Source organism: Eschrichtius robustus, chromosome 16 (assembly GCF_028021215.1).
Source record: "Eschrichtius robustus isolate mEscRob2 chromosome 16, mEscRob2.pri, whole genome shotgun sequence".
NCBI lineage: Eukaryota > Metazoa > Chordata > Mammalia > Artiodactyla > Eschrichtiidae > Eschrichtius > Eschrichtius robustus.
The window spans coordinates 51,967,501-51,992,139 of record NC_090839.1 but is presented as its reverse complement, the minus strand read 5'-3'; the positions used below and the strand labels follow the sequence as shown (position 1 = coordinate 51,992,139).

The 24,639-nt window shown below is 53.2% G+C and overlaps 1 protein-coding gene across 1 annotated transcript in view; it reads left to right on the top strand.

Moving 5' to 3' along the window:
* The first annotated feature begins 335 nt into the window (after positions 1 to 335).
* LMF1 (lipase maturation factor 1) overlaps positions 336 to 24,639 on the top strand; it is a 70,672-nt gene continuing 46,368 nt past the window's right edge. Inside the window, exon 1 of the mRNA XM_068565623.1 lies at positions 336 to 461. Within this exon, the coding sequence (XP_068421724.1) occupies positions 338 to 461 (124 nt within the window). The 5' untranslated portion in view covers positions 336 to 337. The remainder of the gene's footprint in view (positions 462 to 24,639) is intronic.

Here is a 24,639-nt window from a genome sequence, read left to right as displayed (position 1 = left end):
TACTCAGACCCCTTGAGTCCACGCTTTGATTCCAAACCACTGGTTAGACTCTGCCTCATCTTCTTGCCTAGCCGAGGCCCTGCACGTCTGAAAAGTATCTACAGAGGGCTGTATTCCTGTTCACGTTCCTTTTGTCTTCTTTTCCTTCCAGTTGTGGCATTCTTGGTGGCCTTCCATCAGAACAAGCAGCTGATTGGAGACAGGGGACTGCTGCCCTGCAGAGTGTACCTGAGGAGTGTGCAGCAGCACTTCCGTGGGCAAGTCAGCTGGGAGACCGTGAGCTATGCCCCCACTGTCCTCTGGCTTCTGGACTGGTCTCACATGGATTTCAACCTGGATGCGCTGGCTCTTCTCGGGCTGGGCATCTCCTCTTTCATCCTGGTCTCCAGCTGTGCCAATATGGTTCTCATGGCTGCTCTCTGGGTCCTCTACACATCCCTGGTCAACGTGGGGCAGATCTGGTAAGAGGGAAGGACGGGGCACCTATAATGCAGGCGCGTGGTAACTCAGGGTTCTAGGGGTGTTACCCCTCAGAGCCCAACGAGGCCTCCTGGCAACAGGAGCAAGCAAGTGAGCTTCCTTCTTACGTTAATTTGGAAAATATCACCCTTTTAATTAGGCTGTGGTAGACACTGCTGGTCGCATTCAACCAAAATCCAGGAGCTTCCTTATTTGGGTGTAATTGCGATTCTGTTGGGAGTGTCATGGCCACACCTGAGATAGCATTGCCAGCCTCTTGTGCTGGGGGGCCATGAGATGGAGGTGGAAGCTGCTGGGTGGGCTGCTGGGAGCACTCTGGTGGTGGGGCTTGATTTGGAGGCTTACTCCTCTGCTCCTGCTCCCACCTGCTCCTTCCTTGTTCGAGAGGAACTGGTGCCAGCGGTCACAGTTCAGGCCAGCCCTGCTGGGGGGAATAGGCTCCAGTGCCGGACAGGTCAGAGGCAGCGTTGGGCTCCATGGAGGGAGAGTCACATGGAAACACGGACGGGGGCATCAGTGCAGCGTGTGGCTTGGATAGGGTTGGAGGAAAATTGAGGGCCATGAAGTGCTGTGCCATGTTTGACAGTGGAGGAGGGGGTGCCACTCTTCAAGTGCTGGGCTCTGGCCCTGGGGAAGAATCACCTACTAGAGGAAGCACAGAGGACTCTGTAAGAGAAGGTGAAGCCTTGAGAGAAAGCTCTGGGGTCGGGGCGGGTGTCTGTGTAGACATGGAGGAAGTAGACAAGGGGGTGGTGTCTGCGTGGATGAGCAGGAAGTGGAGGAGGGGTGGTGTCTGTGTAGAGGAGCAGGAGGTTAAGCACCTCTGGGGCTCCTCCTGCCATGTTCCCACCGGAGCCTTTGTTTTCTGGGAGGAAAGGTTCATTCGGTGGCCTGACATTCTTGGCTGCTGGCCCAGGTCAAAGGGGCTGGCTAGGTCCTGGACCATGACATGAATGGGTTTTAACCCAGACGCCAGACTCCTTCAGTGTCACTCACTCAGCTCATGAGCCATCAGAGGTCCCCTCCCAGCTCCTGTCGTCTGGCCCTGGTCCCCGAGCAAGTGTGAGTGACACTCAGTGTGTGAGCTGAAGGCACCTCTCCCTGTCCAGTCTACAGAAAAGAAGGCTGACGTCTCAGTCACCCTGGCTCCCCTCCCTGCTCCTGGGGCCTTCATGTTGATGTTGAACTGTTGACCAGCCAGCACCCTGGTAGTCAGAGCCAGAATTTATTCAGAGACTTTGGGAAACTTCAGTGCCCTGGTGTTGTGGCGTGAGCTGCGTGGATCAGAAGAAACAGCCATGGGCGTCGGTTACCAGGTTTTGCAGGGGTCACCAAGTGGGTGGCAACATCGTACTGTGGTGGTGCATCCTGTGTCCAGTTCCATACAGAAACTGTGTGGGTTCCTAGACAAATGATATTTACATCTGATTTATGGCATTTTCTTTTCTGAAGGCCCAAGCAGTGAGGGTGGAAATAGGGGCTGGCTCCCGGTAGGTGGAATGTGCCTCGTGCCCGTCAGGCAGCTGTGAGGCGAGGGAAGCGTCCTTCATTCCTGTCTGCTCCTCCCCACCTGGGATTCACGGGTGCTGCCACCACGGGCTGTCTGACCGCCTCGGCGGCCACAGGCATTCACTGCCCGCCTCTAGTCTCTCTGGTCAGTGGATGTTTACAGCACAAGAGGACTCTGGCTGGGGTTGTCTGTGATGTCTAAAAGGCTGCTGTTTCTTGGCACGTGTGATTTAGCGCATGTCAGAGGAGGGAGAATTCTGGGTATGTTTGTCCCGTTTTAACAGCTGGAGTTACAGAGATTGGGAGCACAATGCCCGGCTCCAGTGTCCTGCTCAGAGGACGCACCTGTCTGTAACACGGGGCTCGGGACATACTGAACCTGGCCCAGCAACCGGGAAAATCGTATCCACTGTCAGTTTGGGTTTTTCTTTTTATTTATTTTTGGTTGCGTTGGGTCTTCGTTGCTGCTTGTGGGCTTTCTCTAGTGGTGGCGAGCAGGGGCTACTCTTCGTTGCAGTGCGCAGGCTTCTCATTGCAGTGGCTTCTCTTGTTGCAGAGCATGGGCTTTAGGCATGCGGGCTTCAGTAGTTGCAGCACGTGGGTTCAGTAGTTGCGGCACGTGGGCTCTAGGGTGCACGGGCTTCAGTAGTTGTGGCACACGGGCTCTGTAGTTGTGGCTCACGGGCTCTAGAGCACAGGCTCAGTAGTTATGGCGCATGGGCTTAGTTGCTCTGCGGCATGTGGAATCTTCCCAGACCAGGGACTGAACCTGTGTACCATGTGTCAGCAGACAGATTCTTAACCACCGTGCCACTAGGGAAGTCCCTCCACTGTCAGTTTTGTTTTGTTTTGTTTTTTAATAAATTTGTTTATTTTATTTTTGGCTGTGTTGGGTATTTGTTGCTGTGCACGAGCTTTCTTTAGTTGCGGCGAGTGTGGGCTACTCATCGTTGTAGTGCATGGGCTTCTCACTGCAGTGGCTTCTCTTGTTTCGGAGCACGAACTCTAGGCATGCGGGCTTCAGTAGTTGTGCTCGTGTGCTCTAGAGCGCAGGCTCAATAGTTGTGGTACACAGGCTTAGTTGCTCAGCAGCATGTGGGATCTTCCCAGACCAGGGCTCGAACCCGTGTCCCCTGCATTGGCATGCAGAATCTTAACCACCACGCCACCAGGGAAGCCCCTCCACTGTCAATTTTAAACAGTAATTTCTAGTCACATCTAGAATGTGTTGGTCAGGAAGATTTTTGAAAACTGGTCTGAGTACACATGGCCAAAAATAGTCTTGTATTTTTTCAGTGGAAAAGATGTTCTGCTCCCTTCCACTTGGATGTGTTTAAAAATGTGATTTGAATTAATTTAAGCTCACTCAAGGAAAATAAAATAAAACTGTTTTCTCAGAAATGACACATGAGGGCTTCCCTGGTGGCGCAGTGGTTAAGAATCCACCTGCCAATGCAGGGGACATAGGTTTGAGCCCTGGTCTGGGAAGATCCCACATGCCGCGGAGCATTTAAGCCCACGCGCCACAACTACTGAGCCCGCACTCTAGAGCCCATGAGCCACAACTACTGAAGCACGCGTACCTAGAGCCTGTGCTCCACTACAAGAGAAGCCACTGCAATGAGAAGCCCGTGCACTGCAATGAAGAGTAGCCCCAACTCACTGCAACTAGAGAAAGCCCATCCGCAGCAACAAAGACCCAACACAGCCAAAGATAAAATAAATAAAATAAATAAATTTATTTTTTTAAAAAATGACACGAGATGTTTTAGGTGAAAAATGTAAAACAAACAAAAAAAAACCTGTCAGTGGAGACCAGTGGATTATTTACCGCGTTCTTGATGCCAAACGTCTGTGTTCTCAGCTGAACTGCAGGCTGCTTGCTGTGGCCCACGTGTGGGGCCCCAGGCGAGGCTGGGCAGGCCACTCGATCTGGAAGGTGTCTCAGGTCACCTTGACTCGGGGCTCCCTGATGGATGATAGTTTCCAGGTTGTCAGAGTGATGCTGGAAACTTACTGGGAGAGTGAGGCCCCCTTAAGTGGAAATTGGGCTTTCCTTTTCTTGATGCCCCAGCATGAGAGTTAGACACACTCTGTTTTTTCACGTCCCATTTATTCTAAGTTGAGGGAAAAGGATATCTGTTTGGGGTGAGATCCTCAGATAATGGACACTGTTGATTGGATGTCTTTCAAGTGTCATCCAGCTTAGTGGCCTGCAGTGGGGACAGGAAGCCCCCATGGGGCGAGGAGGCACCAGGCAGGTGCACGGGGCACATCTTGGCCGGCACCGAGGCCCCTGCCCTGGGGTCCCGTGGTGGTGGCTCGGCGCCTGCCCAGCCTGGCTTGTGTGCACTATGGCCGCTGCTTCACTTGAAGCCTTGCTCACTCCCTTCTCTTAAGTGGGTGTCCCCTCTGCTCCTGCTGACCCCAACTGGCATCTGTGATGAAGCCCCAGCGTTGGAAATGAACGTTCTCAGCAGACCTGGGATGCAGCGTTGCTGCCAAGCGAAGCTGGTGGGGCCCCACGTCGATGTCTTGGGCGGAGTCAGGCAGCCTTCCAGACAGCCTGCTTGTCCTGGGATCCTGGGACCGTGCCCGCCCTTCTCCCGCCCTCCTGACATGGTCCTAGTACATGCGCGGTGAGGCTAGCAGGAACCTGATGAATCCACTTCATGGCGGCAGTGGTCAAAGATCTTCGTTTTGGGGAGAGTGGCTTTAGTCATGCAGTTGGTGCTTTGCAGGGTGATGACCCAGGTCCTCAGACTCGGGAAGCGATGCTTTCAGAGGAGCCAGAAAAGACTGGTGTTATCAACTGCTTGTCTAGTGGTGGCAGGAGGGAGAGCAGGATCATAGTGTTCCCACCTTGCAGCAGGAACAAGGGAACCGAGACAGGGCCAGCTGGGGTGGTCTGCCCCTGGGTGAGGGTCCGGCTCTCTGGGGTCCTCTCCTGGAGCTGCACCCTGGAGGCGGCGCAGTGCATGGGTAGGCTTGGGGCCAGCCATGGCCATGCTGAGACCCAACCCTGACCCCATAGACACCCGGGCTGTGTTGTTGCCTTAGCTGTGTCCCCAGCTCCACAAATCAGCACGTCCACACTCGGCCTGTCCCCCAGGTGGGACCGTGGGGGAGACCTGGGACTTGTTCGTGACTCTTCCTGCTTCCCCCGTGTTTCATCAACCTCCACATCCTCCTGATTTCACCTGCAAGGTATCTCCGGAACCTTCCTCTGCTGCCAGCACCAGTGTGGCCCTGAGTCCATGGTGGCTGTCAGCTCTGCCCCTCACACGCCCTGTGGTTTGTCAGGGACACATGTGCCAGCTTCCTCTGGGTTTCTGCTGTTCCAGGCCCGGCAGTTAGAAGGCGGTACTTTCACATGTGGGCAGATCTAAGGGGAGGACCACAACCGCCCTCCCCACCTGCCCCACCTCGTCTTGAAGAGCAGGGCAGGCATGGTTTTGGGTTTTCAGGCCTTGGAAGCTGGGCACTGTTGCCTCTAGACCAGGGCTGCTGTCAGGCTCCTTTCAGGGAATGGGAACGACTCCCATGGCCCGAAGGAGGGGACCCCGTAGGGTCAAGGTGCCACAGACTCACAAAGCGGGCCAGGCGGGTCGGAGCTATGGGGTGGGTGAGGGAGTCCTTGGACTTCGCTGGCCGGAGGGAGGAGAAGGAGGAGCGGATGCACTGCCGTCGTGGTGTTTCCTTAGGCTGTGGTTCTGTTCTGTCTGGATTGGTTGAGAGGCTCTGAGAGAGGGTGCAGCAGGCAGCAGGGGCGCACCTTCCTGACACCTGTCGTGTCTTCCGGACATGGGAAGGAGACGACGCCAGACGGTTCTTCAAGACAGGAAGCGAGGCAGAGGCTTGGCGCCCGGGGGCTGGACATTTGGGGGCCTCCCTGAGGACAGTGCTGCCACCGAGAGCGGGCAGTAAGAAGCCCACCAGGCCAGCAGGTCCCTCAGGAGAGGTTCAGGGCCGGCCCAGGGGGCCCAGAGTTTCCAAGGACACAGGTGTGGCCGCACCGCATGGCTTTGGGATCACACACTGCCCCCCAGAGTCTCGATCAAGCGTGGCGGGAGTAGGTTCTGATTTAATGGTGCCTGGGGACTGGGTGACAGCAGGAGTCATAGTCGTCCCCGAAGGGCAGACAGCCAGGGCCAGCTCCGTGACACGCTTGGTTCCATGTCTGGGTTTCATAGAGGAGGCCTTGCTGGCAGAGGGCGCAGCTCTGGCGGGCAGGACAGGGTGGGGGTTGGCCAGGCGCTGGGTCTGCAACAAGGAGCTTTGGGCCAGGCACATCAGGTGCAGGGCGAGTCTGTCCTGTTCTGGCCAGAACTTGAGTTCACCTCCTTTGGCCGTTGCCAGAGCCCCCGGGTGTTGCACTCACAGGAGGGGAGCTGGGCTGGTCTCGAGGTGACGGCTGTTCTATGCGTTCTGTTTGCGGGGTTGGAGGCAGCTCTCCTGACAGGTGCAGATGTTGTTGCTGCCCAGCTACCTCGACTTTTCTTAATTTCACAGACTTCGTTTTTAGAAGAGTTTGAGACCTACTGAATTACTGCAGAAGCAGTGCAGAGTTCCTGTGTGCCCCACTCCCAGTTTCCCGTTATTATCCTCTACATTAGACGGTGCATTTGTCACACTTAGCAAGCCAGTGTTGACACTGTTGTTCATTCACCTCTTCTCAGTTCTTCCCATCCCGGGACCCCATCCAGGCCCCACAGACATCTGGTTGCCGCATCTCCTTGGGCCCCCCTGGGCTGGAACCGTGGCTCAGACGCCCCTGTTCTGGACGCCTGGACGCTGTTGAGGAGGACTGGTCAGGGGTTTTGTAGAATGTCCCTCCGGCGGGATTTGTTTGATGTTTTTCTCATTGTTGACGTGGTGATGGGTTTGAGAGGAAGACCAGAGGTAAAGTGCTGTTGTCGACACATCGGATCAGGAGTCTCTGCCCTCAGCATGACCTGTCTGCTAACGTTGCCCTGACCTCTGGCCGGGGTCATGCCTATCAGGCATCTCCACTGTCCCAAGTCTCCACCTTGTCCTCATTGGAGGTCATCACAGCACAGTCCACATACGGAGGGGGGGGTGGTGTCAGCCCCTCCTTGAGGGGGGCACACACACGGTGACATGGGCTCTTCCCCACAGGTCTCTCTGGCATCCCCGTGTTTACTCAGTCATTGGCCAAGTCGCCGTGGACTGGAGCATGTTTATTGGTGCCCTGGGTGCCCGTCCTCTTGCTCTAGGCGTTGAAACATCTTGGGGTCAGTGACACTGAAGAGAGACAGAGCCAGAGCTCAGTGACTGTTGTTACGTGAAATGTGAGTGACCTCACGGAAGACGGACCGGCCCAGTGCTGTCCTGCTCAAATGACATCGGAAGCCCGAGTAGTCCCTTCTTCAGTTTCTTCAGTTACTATCAACTTTCCCAAAAAGTTGGATTTCTGGTTCTGTTATCTGTGCTTTGCTTTGGCAGGAATCCTAAAGGGCTTCTTTGTTGCTCTTAAGGATGGCCGTGTGGCCGTCCTTTCCTCTTCCCACCTTCCCGGCCCCCACAAAGAAGAAAGGATTATCTCTAGAAACTTGGAGCGAGGTCGGGGGCTCCGGAGGTCCCTTCCTGCAGAGGAAGCCGCCTTGGCACTTTCCTCTGGCAGAAGGGACAGAGTATCAACTTCAAAGAGTGCCGGCAGCAGATGCCCGAGGGCTGCAGAGGTGTGGGGGGGACCCCTGCATAGCGGCCGCCTTCGGACTGTTGAGGATGAAAACTTTATTTTGGCCTTAAACGCAGTTGATGTCCACGGCTGCCCCTGCCCGTAGCCCCAGGTGCTTTTAAGGGTGTAGATAGATTTGATGTGTAGAAATGAATTCCTGCTACGGTTTTGCGAGGTCCGGGCAGCAGCATGGTGCCGTTTCGGCCGTGCGGCAGGGCCCTGTCCCCTGGGGAAACCCCATGTCCTTGTCGAAGGAGTGGCTCACCGCTGCCCACGGTCATCGGACACTGACACGGGCCTTCTCTGCTCTCTCAGACGGTGCCAAGACGTGGCGGGTCCCAGGACAGACCGTGTTCCTGGACTTGGGGCGGGGGGCAGTCACCCATTGGCTGCATCGGTCGGGCCGCTGCTTCACCCCCTCTGGCCTTTCTGTCCTGCCCTGCTTCTGTTCAGCCGTCTCCACGTGGCACTCATGGGCACAGCTTGGAAGAACATGCTTTATCATGAATTCCCATACACCTGCTTCCCGAGTGGGCCTTCGAGAAGCACTCTGTGCCAGGCAAGAAAGTGGGAGAATTCTACAAATTCACAGCTGCCCCTCCGCAGCCAGGGGAGAGCAATCTAAAATATTTATCCAGGGCTTCCCTGGTGGCACAGTGGTTAAGAATCCGCCTGCCACTGCAGGGGACACGGGTTCGAGCCCTGGTCCGGGAAGATCCCACATGCCACGGAACAGCTAAGCCCGTGCGCCGCAACTACTGAGCCTGCGCTCCAGAGCCCACGAGCCACAGCTCCTGAAGCCTGGGCACCTAGAGCCCGTGCTCTGCAACAAGAGAAGCCCGTGCACCGCAACGAAGAGTAGCCCCCGCTCACTGCAACTAGAGAAAAGCCCGTGCACAGCAACAAAGGCCCAACACGGCCAAAAATAAATAAATTAAATAAATAAATCTTTTTTAAAAATTTAAAAAATAAGAATATTTATCCATGATGCCTTCTTACAAAGTGAAAAATCGCTGGGAACTGCTTTACTTTTCTAATCAGAGGCTTTCTGTAAAACAGGAGCCTCGCATAGAGGTCGCTGGGGTGGCTCAAGGCCGAGGGCTGCAGACATGGGCGCGAGGAGGCCCGGCACACACACCCCTCCCTTCTTGGTTCTCTGGCTTCCTTCTCGTGGAGATGAGTGGTCGGTGGGCTGTGGGCCACCTCTGAGGGGGGGAGGGCCTGTCGCTAACAGACAGTTGGAGGTAAGGCGTTAATACAGACCATTTGGGAGCAAAATCTGGAACTCTTAGACCAGGGAGGACTTGAGTTTCTTTAAAGAACAAAACAATAGACCATCCCCCAAAGTAGTTCCGTGGACGGCCATCGCTTCTAAAATAAGTTCCAGCTGTTAAAAATATAATAAAAGCTGTAAAAGTCTAATGAATACTTTTTAACTTTTCATGTAATTAGATATAACTGCCTATATTTTAAAATCTTATATCAAGCAGCCTTGAAATTTAAAATTCAAAACAGGTGAAGTTACGAGAGAACGCATTTCCAAATGCCCTCAGCAAATGTGACAGCAGTGATGCCACAAGCCCGTCGCCGGTGTCCACGGGGACACTGTTCTGGTGGCCAGACTGTGGGCGGGAGCTGGGCCAGGCCACCTCTGTCCTGTTAGCTTTCAGTCTCTTCCAGTTGGTTCTGATGAAAATGTAAAACGTCCATTGTTTGTGAGGTTTTAAAAGTCAGCCCCTTCCCTTTTCTCTGCTCACCAAGGTTATTTATTGGGATAATTTACTGGGTAAACTTATTTCTCGCATTAGCCAGTGTGTGCACTGGCTGTTCATAGGTTTTTATTATGCAAACTCAGAATCCTGCTCAGAAGCAGAGGGAGTAACGCAGAGCACTCAGGCCCATGTTCTATGCTCGTTCTGTCCTCGCTCCTCCGTGCAGCTTTCCCTGTAGGAAGCCAGCATCTCTCTGGGTGGGATTGTTAAAACGCCCTTACTCAGTGAGGAAGGGCCCTGGCCTCACTGTGTTCTTTATTGCCTGGCCTGCAGGGTCTGTCCTGCCTTCTCAGGTGGGAAATTGCTTCGTGTGGGAAACAGGCAGTCAGGAGGCCCTCCTCGCGCCCCCACACCCTGCCCTTCCCTCCCCGCACTGGGAGCTTCCAGCAAATCTCAGACTTTGTATCGTTTCATTCACACCTCCTTAATCAGACAACTTTTTTTTTTTTTAACATCTTTATTTACAAACCATAAAATGTAATCATTTAACGCGTGCAAGAACAATCACCATCTGCCTCTAAAACATTTCATCAGCCTGGGCCTGCGTCCTCACCCCCTGGCACCCGCTCTTGCTTCCTGTCTGTGCCGACATGCCTGCTCCGGCTGCTTCACACGGATGGAGTCACCCCACACGGCCTCCGTGTGCAGCTGCCGTCACCGAGGAGGCGCTGCATGGCTCATCCACAGCGTAGCTGGGACTGCTGCCTTGCTCCTTTCACTCCTCATGGTCACTTGCAGAGTCAGTTAGAGACAGTTGTGTCCTTTGTATTCTGGGGTCCTCCTGGTGGGTGTTGTGTTAACTTGGGCAGAGTGACGGGCAGAGGATTCACAGGTGTGAGGAATGTGTTCTGGAGCCACTGCGATCCCAGCCAGGGCCACTTGTGTTACATTGTGGGGTTCCTTTCCATGACCCGGGGTCCATACACATGTTTGTGCTCCCCGGGAGTGCGTCCTGGAAGCCCTTGTGGGCGAAGACCCCCAACTCCCTCAGGTTCCACAGGGAAGGCATGTCTGACACATCCTCCATTTAGGGTTGCTTTTCTAATAACCTGTGCTCGTGATAATGGGGTGTCCTTTGAAATTAAAGATTCTAGGGTAGGACATTTTCATGATGTTTGAAGGAAATTATTTACTGCAGTAAAACCAAGTACAGTTGACCTCTGAATACATGGGTCAGAATTGCGTTGAGTCCACTTCTACCCAGGTTTCTCACTAAAACCTATGAGAAAACCACTCAACCTGCAGTGAGAGGGCCGGTCTAAAAAAAAACTCCACTGCAGAAGTAATAGCCCGCCTAGATGCCAAATTGTTCAAGGGTGAACAGTATTACATTTACTTTTCCAAACATGTTTATTGATACCCTGTTGTGGGCGTGGCCCTATAGTGTGATTGTACAGTGGGGCAAATAGGAAACACTCCTGTCAATGACAGTTACCTGGGTATCTAAGGCATGCACCCCAAGTTCAGTAAACTAGGACAGGTCTCCCCTCAGCTTCACCTCCACTCAGACACCTCAGAGCATGTCTCCCCTCAACTTCATCTTTACTCGGACACTTGAGCGCAGGACTCCCTTCAGCTTCACCTCCACTCAGAGAGCTGATGGCTGGTCTCCCCTCATTTTTATCTCCATTCAGATGCCTGAGAGCAGGTGCCCCCTCAGCTTCACCTCCACTCAGAAACCTCAGTACATATCTCCCCTCTTCTTCACCTCTACACAGACACCTCAGGACAGGTCTCCACTTTAGCTTCACTTCCACTCAGACACCTGAGTGCAGGTCTCCCCTCACCTCATCTTTACTAAGAGACCTAGGACAGGTCTCCCCTGACATTTATCTCCACTCAGACACCTGAATGCAGGTCTCCCCTCAGCTTTACCTCCACTCAGGGACCTGAGGACAGGTCTTCCCTCAGCTTCACCTCCACTCGCACACCTCTGCACAGGTCTACCCTCATTTTCACATCCACTCAGACACCTGTGGGAGGGTCTCCCCTCACCTTTACCTCCATTTAGACCTTAGAGGGAAGGTCTCCGTCACCTTCACCTCCACCTGGAAACCTGAGGGTGTATCTCCCCTTAGCTTTCTCTCCACTGGGTCACCTGATGGCAGGTCTCCGCTCACCTTCATATCCACTCAGATACCTCAGGACAGGTCTCTTCTCACCTTCATCTCCACTCAGAAACCTAAAGTCAGGTCTCCCCTCACCTTCACCTTCACTCAGACACCTGAGGGCAGGTCTCCCTGCACCTTCATGTCACTCAAACATCTGAGACCAGGTCTCCCCTCAGCTTCATCTCCACTCAGACTCCTCAGGACAGGTCACCCCTTAGCTTCACCTCTACTCTTACACCTGAGGTGGCTTTTCCCCTAACCTTCACCTCCACTCAGACACCCAAGTACAGGTCTCCTCCACTCAGTCACCTGAGGGCAGGTATCCCCTCAGCTTCCCCTCTACTCTGTCACCTGAGTGCATGTCTCCCCTCACTTTTTCCTTGTACCTCAGTAATGTGACCTCTGTAACTTGTCCCCGTTCTGTTTGGAGACAGTGTGTTAATCTTTCTTCAGTGGGGTAAAATGATGCTTAAATTAGAAGTTTTTGGTAAAGCCGTTCTAAATTAATACAATTCTTCCCCTTCTGTCTTTCAGGTATTCATTTGGTAAGTGGCAGACACTTAGGATAGCCTACCATGTTAGAGGTAATCTAGGGTATGTATCTTTGCACGTGTCCTGGCTTCTCGTGCTGGCGTCTCTCGTTCTCTGTGGTTGCACCGTCTCTTTCTGATAACCCATTTGCCCTTGACCTGCATCCTCAACCACGGCCTTCCACCAGATGGGGGACTAATGCCACTGTCATGCCTCCATCTGTCATGCCCTCATGTGCTGACATCTGTTTTCATACTGGTGATGGGCACCCAGCGGGGTGTCCCAGGACATTGTCATTGGTTGTACCCTTCTGGTGACGGAGGGGCTTGTGGCATGAGGACTGCAGTGTCCTGCAGGCCTGCTCTCCACTCCCAGGCGTCCCCGGGGACACCCCACGCAGCGCAAGTTTCCTGGGTGCCCCACAGGCTCGGGTTTTGCTTGGTTCTCTGCAGGGAGATTTCAGGTCCCACCCGTGCTCTGTGGGCAGCGCCACCCCAGAGGCTCCCGAGCCGGCAGAGGCGCAGGGCTCTGGGCACGTGGCCGGGAGTGGTCAGGTGGGCTGAGCGTGCGGCTGGTCTCAACCCCGAGGCCTCTGGGCGGCCCTGGGGACATAGCGGGTTTGTTGGTTGACGCGTCTTAAGCGTCTTCCTGGGCTCAGGGAGCAGAAGCAGGGGCTCCCCGGGGCACCAAGATCCATGTTGGGTGGGATGGGAGCCCAGTGCCCTCCCACCCCTCCTGCTCCCACGCTGACCTCTCCCTCCATGCACGGTAGGCAGTCGGGGTCCAGGGCTGCCCCCCTCACTGTCTCCGCCTGGCTTCTGAGGCGCATGCCCCCTGTATCAGAGGTCACTGTCTTCGCGCTTCATTCCTTAAAGGTCATTCCCTTACCAGCTGTGCAGGGTCTCCTGTGACAAGTATGACGGGTGACTTGGAGCTTGTGACCTAGACCAGGGGCTGGAGGCGGGATTCCTTGACTGTCTCACAGTTATTACATCAACAAGAGGCACAGCAGTGCATAGCATTTGTTTTCAGTTCTGTTCGGAGGGGACTCTGGGTGAGGAGAGGCCGTGTGAACACAGAAGACCGTGGTGCCCACCACCATGCACTCTGCTGTGCACTTTGGAGGCCACTAGTGTTGCAACTTTTACTTTAAAAAATAAGTCTAAAATTCTGTGCCCTGTAAGTGTGGCCTGTTTCCTGCTCCCCTGCAGGAAGTGTGCTTTTTGATATTTGCGAGCTTGGGGCTGGGAGCCTTTTTCAAACTTCATGCTGGTCCCTGTGTATTTGAAAACCATGCAGGAATCTGGCAGGCCCGGCTTAGCTGCGGCTTCCGGGAAGGGCTTTCTGGTCTTCTCCCCCAGGACGAGGCTGCTCTTGGCCCAAGGCTGAGTCCTGTGGGGCTCTAGGCGGGGCCATAGGGAGGGAGGCTCCAGGAAGGGATTCCCCTCTGCCCGCATGTGCTCAGGTCAGGGTGAGTGAAGGGTCACCTCAGTCGTTTTCTCCGGGCCGAGTTGTGATTCCCTCCAAGTGCTTCTGCAGAGTCCACGCTCAGAGGCAGGCCCCTCCCAGGCCTGGGCAGGCAAGAGCGCCAGAGGGACAGGGCAACCCACTGGAGGACGGGTGATGCACGCTGGCCAAGCCCAGGTCGGGGTCTCCTCGGCTCCGGCTCTTGGCCATCTCCCAGGGTCCTCACGCCCAGGCAGACAGACAGACAGACAGACATGGGGATGCTGGTGCTTTCCTGAGGCCTCACTCCTTCTTTCATGGCTCCTGAGGCCTTGGGAGTGTTTTGTAACTTCTTTGATTTGATTTTATCTTGAGGGACCTCAGTGTGTGCAGATGGTGCCTCCAGGTGACCTTCGGGTGATGACCTCCTGGCAGGTGACCTCCAGGTGGTGACCTCCTGGCAGGTGACCTCGAGGGGATGACCTCCCGGCAGGTGACCTCCAGGCACCTCCATCCCTGTCTCCACTTTTCAGCACTGAGATTCATCTGTCAGGAGCCTTGCTGTCCCGACAGGCACAACATAAGTACGTTTGATTCACTCCTTAGGAGTTTTCTCTTAAGGGACATATTTCCCTGTTTCTCAACTCTGGTTGGGAGGGAGGGGGAAGAGGGAATTTTAAGGAAGGATTCCGAAAGGCTCCATGCCCAGGATGTTCCTTTTGAGGATAAGTGTTCACTGTTTTACTGCAGGCCCATCAGGCTAAGAATTGGACGTTTAGGGATCCTTGGTTTTATTGAGAAGCTCAGTGGATGAATTTTTGATTTAGCCTAATGTGAAAACTAAGTGTCAGCTAGTGCACAGTCTTCCTTGGGACTGGGCAAGTGTTGGGGTCCCGCCTCAAACTGCAGGGTCAGGGAACAGGACCACAACAGAGACGGTGAGGGCTGACCACTCGGATTGTGCCATGTGAGCCGGGAGCACACCAGGTCCTCTCGGCAGGTGCACGGAGTGGGTCGCAGCGTTTAAAATAAACACGGCTAGGCTGCGGTGGCCCGTGCGGGTGAGGCCGGGGAGGCGGGGCAGGCGAGCAGCATCCTGGGCAGGTAGGTGTCTGGCAGCTGAGCTGCTGTGCGGTGGGGCCACGCCTCCTGTGCGGGGCGTGGAGAGCCTGGGCTGCGGGCAGGACGTGAGCAGACAGGCTGTGTTTAGGTCTGTCACCTGCCGCCATACCTTGGTGCCGTGCTCTGCTGTGCTCTTGCCGAGTGGGCCACCCTCACTCCTGTGTGTTAAGTCTGTTTCCAGGCAGGTCGAGGGCAGGTCAGATGTTTACGCGGCCTGGACCCCCAGACCCCACGTCCCCTGTCACAGCCGCACCTCCTGCCAGCTGTTGCAAATTAAATGCTCCCTGTGACCTTTACCTCTCTTAAATTCATGCTTTGAAAACAGCTTAATGAAGGGTTTACTGGCCCAATTGGAAGTTTTTATTAAAACCCATTGGTGCTGGAGTGGAGCCTGCCTGCAGGAAGCGATTAGCCAGCCTCATGGCTCAGAGCTGCCTTGGCCACAGCAGGGCCACCAAACCATTTCCAGACCCTCCCCGGCCCCGGCTCCAAGCTTTGCCTGGTTCTCATATCCTCCACTTTAATTCATGGTTCATCTAGTTCTCCCCCCAGCCCCATGTCCAATAAAGCAGTTTCTTGTGATTAAATTATTCCCGTCATCAGAGGCAGCCGCAGCCACCCTGTCCTGTGAGCTCACCAGGCTGCAGACCCTTCCGGGGAGCCTGTCCCTGCTGACCCCTTCCCGACCCTCCAACCTACCCCCTGGAATGTGAGCTCTGCTAGGCAGTGTCGGTCTTGATCTCATGTCTTGTGTTCTTCTTAGAAAGGACAGAGAGCCTGGGTGAGGTGACTCTCAGGGCCGCCATGTGACCCAGCAGAGGTGGTCATTTCCAAAGTGAGAGAAACAGGCGCCATTAGTATTCTCACTGTGAGTGGCCCTTGGTGACCCTCCCCGCTGGGGGCTCCCGGCGCCCGCCTGCCCCCTTTGGTCTGAGTCTCCTCCTTGGTGTGGGCCAGTGTGGCCTTGCTCTTTCCTCTCCATCCCCCTCCCGGTCATGGGGAATGCAGTGCAGGAGACGTGCTGCCCAGAGGTCACTGTCCATTGCTGGAGGGGAAGGAGCAGCAGGTGAGGGGCTGGAGCCGGGGGAGACTGAAGGTGCCATCCCCACAGTAACCACCTACCTGATCATGCCTTCCTTACCCTGGAGCCCGCTCGGATCTGCACACAAGCACAGACCAGGCGCGCCGTGCTATATGCATTTCTGCCCTTCTCTTTTTTTCACTTGGTAATATCCAGTGAAAATTACTTAGTGGAACCTAAAAGAAAATATATTTTAAAGACTTTTTTCTTGTTCACGTGATTATTAACACTTTGCTTGTTCTAAATTTTTCCCATCTAGTTACCCGTTTCTGCTTCTAAAACAGAATGTGCAGAATTCTAGAATACCAAAGAAGCATTTTGTGGCTGTGATTCGTATTTCCAGTCCTTTTGGGGGTGAATCCTTTTGGGGGTGTTTTGTCTGGAATCTTCTAAATAACCTTTTATTTTTATTAAATTGTGTAGATGTTGGACTAGCATTGCCTTTTCAGTTCACAGTATAATTAATAATGACAGCATCGCAGTTGACTGTGGAGGCTCCTGGGTGCCAGCACCCTGGCCATTGAAGGCAGGTTCATCACCACCCATTTTCCAGAGACTTGCTGTTAGTCCTGCAGCCCAGGGTCTGCCTGCTGGCCAGCCGCCCTCCTGCTCATGCCCTGGCCTCACCACTCCCCCAGCCATGGTGCTGCCTCGACTCTCCTGTGATGCCAAGTGCGTGTTTGGCTCCTCCCTCCCCCCACATCACAGTAGCCATGTGGGTCCTTTCAAAGAACTGGCTTTATTTATCAGATTTTTTAAAAATGTGTTCTGGCTCATTAAATTTTACTTTTTACAGGTTGCTTCCTCCTTCTGGGAGGAAGGGGTTTAATATTTTCTAAGATCTTGAGTTGATTAACTCATTAATTGTCCATTCTTCTTACCTGCAAATGAAAGTATGGAGAGGGGTGATCACTCCCCTCTGAATGTGTCCCTGGCCACCCTGGCAGCTGACCCCAGTGTCCCCGACAGTGGCAGGTAGTGTAGTTTTATAACCTTCAGATGCTGATGCCTCTTTGTCCCAAGTGCTGTTTAGAGAAGAGTGTCAAATGCTTAAGGTTTTATAGGTTATCTTTTGTTGGTCAATTTCTGATTTTATTACACTACGGCCAGATAACATGGCCTAAAGATTGTTCTTTTTTTTTTTTTTTTAAATTTATTTTATTTATTTATTTTTGGCTGCATTGGGTCTTCATTGCTGTGTACTGGCTTTCTCTAGTTGCGGCGAGTGGGGGCTACTCTCTGTTGCGGTTCGTAGGCTTCTCACCGTGGTGGCTTCTCTTGTTGCAGAGCACGGGCTCTAGGCGCGCGGGCTTCAGTAGTTGTGGCTCACGGGCTCTAGAGCACAGGCTCAGTAGTTGTGGCACACGGGCTTAGTTGTTCCGCGGCATGTGGGATCTTCCCGGACCAGGGCTCGAACCCGTGTCCCCTGCATTGGCAGGCGGATTCTTAACCACTGTGCCAGCAGGGAAGCCCGATTGTTCTTTTAATTATTATTTTTTTTAAGTTAGACATGAGAGTAGATTAGAAATTCAAGTTGTATTACACAGCTTCTAACAAAAACAGCTTCCCTTCTTTTACCTGCACTCACCCCATCCTGTTCTCAGGGTAACTCCTTCATCTCCTCAAGCAGTTCTGACTAACATGTTTATATAGATTATTCTTACTGTATCACCTCTAGACATTATCCGTGTACTTCCTGTTATTGCTCTCTCACACTTCTAATGCTCTTCCTCTATCTCAGTTCAGCTGTCACAAATGTAATTTTTATTAAATTAATATTCAGTCTTTACATTATTGCAACTATGTAATATTATTGATTGCTGAGCTGATAGTGACGTATAATGATTTTTTTCTAATAACTTTTTTTTTTTTTTGGCTGCGTTGGGTCTTCGTTGCTGCATGCAGACTTTTCTCTAGTTGTAGAGCATGGGCTGTAGGCACACGGGCTTCAGTAGTTGTGGCACGTGGGCTCAGTAGTTGTGGCTCGCAGGCTCTAGAGCGCAGGCTCAGTGGTTGCGGTGCACGGGCTTAGTTGCTCCACAACATGTGGGATCTTCCTGGACCGGGGCTCGAACCCATGTCCCCTGCACTGGCAGGTGGATTCTTAACCACTGTGCCAGCAGGGAAGTCCCTCTAATATCTGTTTTTGGGGGAGCCATGCAGCTTACGGGATCTTAGTTCCCCAACCAGGGATCGAACCTGGGCCCCCTGCAGTGGAAGCACAGAGCTGTAACCACTGGACCACCAGGGAATTCCCTAATAACTCTTTGTTTTTCCTGGAGTTAATAGTTGCCTCTTCGTTTTTGTTTTTTTTTAAACATTTTTTCCTTGCTTTTTTTTTTTTTTTGGCCATGCCACACGGCTTACGGGATCTCAGTTCCCCGACCAGGGATTAAACCCGGGCAGTGAAAGCATGGAATCCTAACCACTGGACCGCCAGGGAATTCCTTAGTTGCCTCTTCTTTTTTTGGTTTGCTTTGTTTTTCATCTCTGATCATGTTTCATTCAGCAGTTTGTTCCAAATTCAACAGCACAACTGCTTGACCCCTCCCGATAACTGTTTTGTTTTTTTTTTTTTTTTACTGAATCAGACACATTAGATAATCTATCAGTGCCTTCTTCCCCTCCATAGAGATTTCTCTTTGGGTGCTGTTACCACCTGGAGTGCATGCTTTTGAGGCCTTGGATTTGGAGATGGTGGGCAGGTTAACTCTGCCAGATTAGGTACCACTGACTGACTGGTCCCTCTCCCCATCTCTGGGATCCTTATGGTTCACAGGGCAGGTGGCTTGTTGTGCTGGGGGTAAGGCCATAGATGCATCCATGTCTCCACTGCCTTCCTCCCCGTTGTGTTCTGGAGCAGTATTCTCAGGGAGGATCATTTTTAAGCCCTTTTCTTGATCACATTTATATAAAACAGCTAAAAGCATCTGGCGAGATGGGTCCTTCTCTTTACTTCTCCAGCATTAATAGTCACCTGTCTGAGGCAAGGTGAACAGGCTGATTTTATTCATCTTGCCCCAGTGCTGCTTCCTTGCCAGGTAAACACCTGTGTGTCCTGAATCCTGAAAAGCACTGAGGAGCCAGAGAAGAGCTCTTGGTCTCACTGGACACCATCACAGCCACTGGCTGGCCTGGAACCTCCAGAGTCTGGTGTGTGTCCCTGGAGCTTCCTGGCTGCAATGCCCCATTGTCGGGTGCGGGAGGAACACAGCGTCGGCAAGCCTGACCTTTGGCAGCACAGTAACAGGGAGAGGCATTGTTAGGTTAGCTCTGGAGCAGCAGCTGTGTGCCAGTTTCTTTTGTAAATGCTTTGATATTTTAAAACAGAAATTTTAAACGAGGAAACCATGCTTTGTTGCTGTTACAATAGCAGCTCTTGTCCGTGTGGGTTCATTGAATGGAGACAGACACCGATGCAGCTTTAGTACCATTAATGGCTCCCAAGTGCATCAGACAAATCTCTTCTTGATGGCTGTGTCCTCCTCTTACCAAGAATGTTATACCTCTTTTAAAGCAGGATCCTGTACTTATTACGGACATGTTGGCTAATCTCAGATTGACGTCCGTTTGACAGGGTTTTCCATTCGTTTGCAGCCTCAATGCCTGTCGTTTGAGCATTTAGAAGACTGACATACAAACAGGATTCAGGGGTAAAATTTGTGTGATATCCACTGACCCTTATGGGCCTCCGTACGGGCTGTTCCTGCTATGGGACGTGGCCCCTGGAGCCGCATGCTCCCCTGCCGCCGGCATCCTGCACATCCCCGGGGGCTCCTCCAGCTGCCGCCCCGGCCTTGTCCTTCCCCGGCCCAAATCCCTGCCACTCCTGACGTGGATCTTCCTTGTGCACTGGTGCCCCTCCCCGCAGTGTACAGACCTGGTCCCGAGAGGAACTTGATCACGGCTCGGAGCCTGCGTGTGGGATGGGGACTCCGGGTCCCCCAACCTGGCACAGGGGCGGGCAGGCGGTCAGCCCCTTGGAGGGAGGCCTCATGCCTGCTCCAGGCACCCGCTCAGGAGACCATGCTGGTGGTGCACACGCACATTGAGAAACCCGAGTCCTTGTTTCCTTTGATTGTCTGTGAAACAAGCGCGTGTGCGCCCTGGTGTCTGGGCGATCGCGGGTAGTGAGGCTCGTGGGGCCTCCTCTGGCATCAGCCCACGCTCTGGGCCTTGGCGCGGACCCAGGAGAGCGCTGAGCAGAACCTCCGCAGTCAGTTCCCCCCCCCAGCAACGGCAACTGCACAGCGAGCGCCATGGGCTACCTGGCTCTGCTCTCCTCGGCCCGGGCCCAGGCAGCGGCAGGATGGGCGGCGGCCACGGCCACGCGTTGGTCCCGGGTGGTCTGAGGCAGAGTCCCTGAGTCTGTCCTCTTCAGGCAGCTTGTCCTGGTGAAATGTGTCAACAGCACCTTGAAAAAGATCTTGACGTAGCTTCCAAGTCAGTTCAGAGCCCAGGGGGCGCTTCGCCCAGCCCCCCATAGATATCTTCCTGACCCAGCACTGGCCACCACAGCTGGACTGCAGACAAAATGGGCTTGTCTGGTGTTTTCTCAAGACTGGACAGGTTGGGTGTTGGGGGCTGGGTACCACGGGGCAGGTGAGTTGCTGCGACCTCCCTGGAGCGCAGTCACGCGCCTGCCGGCGGCCTGCTCCCCTCAGGGTTCCTACTGCAGGACCGGGAAGGTGCGGGCAGGCTGGGACAGGGCTCCTTACTGTGTTGGGGATGGAAACGGAGGTGTGTCAGAGGCTCAGGTGGGGAGCTGGTTAAGTAATGTGCATCTCTGCTCTGGGTTACTGCATGATAGAATTCAGTGACCACAGTGCTGTTTAACGAGTGAAGCCGTGTTTATGACGTGTTAAGCAGTGTGTCCTGTATTCCATTTTGCCTCTAAAAAAATCTAGCAGATCTGTTTTGAAATCCATGACTAAGGGGTTAACCAGATTTACCTCTGGGTGAGCAGGTCACTTCCTTCTTCTCTCTGGTTCCGATTATCTTCACTAAACATTTTTGCTTTCAATTAAGGATAAATACGTTAGTTTTAATAAAGGAAATCAAAGGTGAAGGGACGTGAGCTGGGCCAGGGCACGTGGAGCCTGTGTTCACAACAGGCTTCTAAAAGCCCTGGGCTTACTGAGGCCGCGGGACTTGCCTTGTGGGAAGGCGATTCCTTCCCTGGGATGAGGTCTCTCAGCTAGGCAGATGTGGGTTGCAGGCAAGGTTCAGGCCCTGTCTGGGTTGGGGGCAGGGACCCAGCCTGTTGCGATTTGGGAGGGTGGAGGTCTTTGGGGCTGGGGGGGTAGCAGGGGGTCAAGCCACCAAGTAGGGACCTGTTTCTGGCCAGGCCCGAGGTTGACCTGCTCTCTGCACCGCTGCCCAGCAGGAGGCACTGGCCAGGGATGCCTGGATCCCACAGATGGTCATGGAGACAGTCCTTAAAGGAGGGCCCATCTGTGAGGTGGTGTCGAGCAGGCAGGGTGGGACGTGACGGTCTCAAGGTCTGAGCTTCAAGGACACCCAGCTGCGGGTGTGGAGGCTGAGCAGGAGGAGGAGTGTGGGTGCAAAGAGCTTCTGACCTGACCTCTTCATCTGCTGTGCCGAGTGCTTGGGTGGGTCTGCAGAACGTGGGGCAGGGGTGTCACTGGGCCCTCGCCAGGCACTTGGCGCTTCATCGGGGCCTGGCTAGTTCAATATCCTTCTACCCGTCGCCTTTGTGCTGTGTCTTGGGTTTTGTATTTTTTGATGGCAAGAAATCTCCTTTCATCTGAGGAAGAGCTGTTTGATCTGCCTCAAGAAAGGCAGGAGGCTTGAGGGATGAAAGCAGTGACACAGGAAACAAAACCCGATTCTCGTCACGCAGCGGACCTCTCCAGGCCTCGGACCTTCTGGACTCTCCGTGGTCCGGGCCCCTTCTTCCTGCGTTCCAAGCGTGCGTGTGTGGTTTAGTTGAGAGGCTTACGTGAAGGTCTTACTACGTCAGCGCGTCCCAGGCTTTAATTTGGTGAAAAGCGCTGTTCCAGGATGGAGAGAGTGGGTCTCACCCTGGTCCGTTTACGCAGGACAGTGAGGTAAGCATCAGCCTTTCGGCTTAAACACTGTTAAGCGGTTTTCACTGGTGAAACCTTGCCCCCGCCACCACCACTTGGTCCAGGACCCAGATTTGGGACAGTTGACACCATTGAACATTTGGCTCATCTTCAGTAACCGGACAGCTCTCTTCCTTTTTTCCCCTTTTGGATTGTGCCAATATCAGCAATTTTGTCATAATTCCAATGAAAATAACAGCTGGGAAATGTCAGGGGATTTGCAGGTAGCCAGCAGGTGCGCTGTGGATGGGGCGTGGCCAGCTCTCTGGTTTGGGAACAGGAGGCCTTGGGTGGGTGCCCCTTCTTTCTTTCCTGAACACTGAACTGGAGCAAAGCCCTACAGTTTTCTTAGAGAACGTGGCTGTCTGCACAGAATCCTGGGTCCTACTTTTCTTCCCTCAGGCCCTCATAAGGCCTCACTCTGTGTGGAAAGAGCCCAGGGCATGAGCAGTTCAGCATGCAGGGCACGTGGCTCTGCTTCCACCTTATTCCCACCTCGGGCTGCAATTGGACAACCTCGGAGTGGGAGGGAACACATTCAAAGAAGCTCCATCAATCCCATTTCAGCCTCTAGCTCTTAGCCTCCTTGGGGAAATCAGTCACTCTGAAAAACACACCTCCTGTTTTGTTCTGGAAAAAAGTTTTGTTTTTAGAGTTACACCTGAATAGTTTGATCAGACTCACTACTGCAGCTCCCAAGATGATGACTTGCAGCTGTTCTGTAAAGTGAGTGCTCATTCTGCTGGGAGTTTTAAAGACTTATTCCCATACTCACTGTAAGTTTGGCTTCTAGAACAAATGGCAGTGTAAAAATAGCATTTCAGGGACTTTCCTGGTGGCACAGTGGTTAAGAGTCCGCCTGCCAGTGCAGGGGACTCGGGTTCAATCCCTGGTCCGGGAAGATCCCGCATGCTGTGGAGCAACTAAGCCATGCACCACAACTACTGAGCCTGTGCTCTAGAGCCCATGAGCCACAACTACTGAGCCCACATGCCACAACAACTGAAGCCCCTGCCCCCTAGTGCCTGCACACTGCAACTACTGAAGCCCACGTGCCTAGAGCCCATGCTCCACAACAAGAGAAGCCACTGCAGTGAGAAGCCCACGCACCGCTACAAAGAGTAGCCCCTGCTTGCTGAAACTAGAGGAAGCCCGCATGCAGCAACAAAGACCCGACACAGCCCATATATATATATATACATATACATATACATATATATATATATATATATATATATAAAACATTTCGCAATTTGCTTGCACTCAGAGAGAATGCCAGTGATCAGTTTTAAACGTTTCTTTAATTTTTTTTTTAATTTTTATTTATTTATTTATTTATTTATTTATTATTTTTGGCTGTGTTGGGTCTTCGTTTCTGTGCGAGCGCTTTCTCTAGTTGCGGCGAGTGGGGGCCGCTCTTCATCGTGGTGTGCGGGCCTCTCACTGTCGCGGCCTCTCTTGTTGCGGAGCACAGGCTCCAGACGCGCAGGCTCAGTGGTTGTGGCTCACGGACCCAGTTGCTCCGCGGCATGTGGGATCTTCCCAGACCTGGGCTCGAACCCGTGTCCCCTGCATCGGCAGGCAGATTCTCAACCACTGCGCCACCAGGGAAGCCCCTCTTTAATTTTTGAATATGAAAAACATCAAACAAATCTGAAAGTAAACAGAGTGGCCTTGTGAGCCCCAGCAAGCGTCTCAGACGCTTCAGTGCCCAAGACGCACCTGTCTTCCATGTGCGGGTGACCCCTTCCACTCTGCTATTTAAAGTAAACCGTAGACGTTGCGTTATTGCCTTTAGAAATACTTCGTCGTACACCTCTGAGAGATGGGGTCTTTTCAAACAATGTTACTACAATACCAGCATCACACCTGAAAGCTTAGAACGAGTTCTATCAAATATGTAGTCAGCATTCCAATGTTCCTGGTTGTCTCCTAAATAATGCCCTTTCTACATTCTGTCCAAATAGGGATCTGACACATTTCACTGATGTGCCCTTATCACCTCTCTAGAGGCTCCTCCTTTATGCTCCCGGACAAGGTGTTTCTCACTCTGGGAGTGCCAGGCCCCCGCCCTCACTGTGAGCTGGTAGGAGAGCTCCAGGCCGCACCAGTCAGCTTTGCTTCTGGCAAAGATGCTTCTTGGGTGCTGGGACTTTCTGTTGCCGCCAATCAGGAGGCACAGCCTGCCTTTCCCATCTCTCTCTGCAGTGGTGAGATTGCTGAGGTCAGGCCTTCCCAGCCTGATCTGTCATTAGAAAGTTCTCCACCAGCTGCACTGCTGGGCCCTAGCAGCCTCGGTGTTCATTGCCTGGACTCATCCGCTAGGGCCTGCAAGCTGGCGATGTTCTAATTCTGTTGTTCTGTTTGCATTTGTTATTGGGGATTTTTTTTAATCAAAGTAACTTTCCCTCATCAACTCTTTGGTTGCTCTAAATGCAGTTTCTCTGGGGATGTCAGAATAAACCCTTCACCCTCTCCTTTACTTCATTTTCAGAAGAACTTGATTCCCAAGCACCCCAGAGGATTCCCTTTTTTTTTTCTTTTGGCTGCGTTGGGTCGTCGTTGCTGCGTGCGGGCTTTCTCTAGTTGCCGCGAACGGGGGCTACTCTTTGTTGCAGTGCATGGGCTTCTTTTTGCAGTGGCTTCTGTTGTTGCGGAGCACAGGCTCTAGGCACACGGTGTCTGGAGCGCAGGCTCAGTAGTTGTGGTGCATGGGCTTAGCTGCTCCGCGGCATGTGGGATCTTCCCGGACCAGGGATTGAATCCGTGTCCCCTGCATCGGCAGGCGGATTCTTAA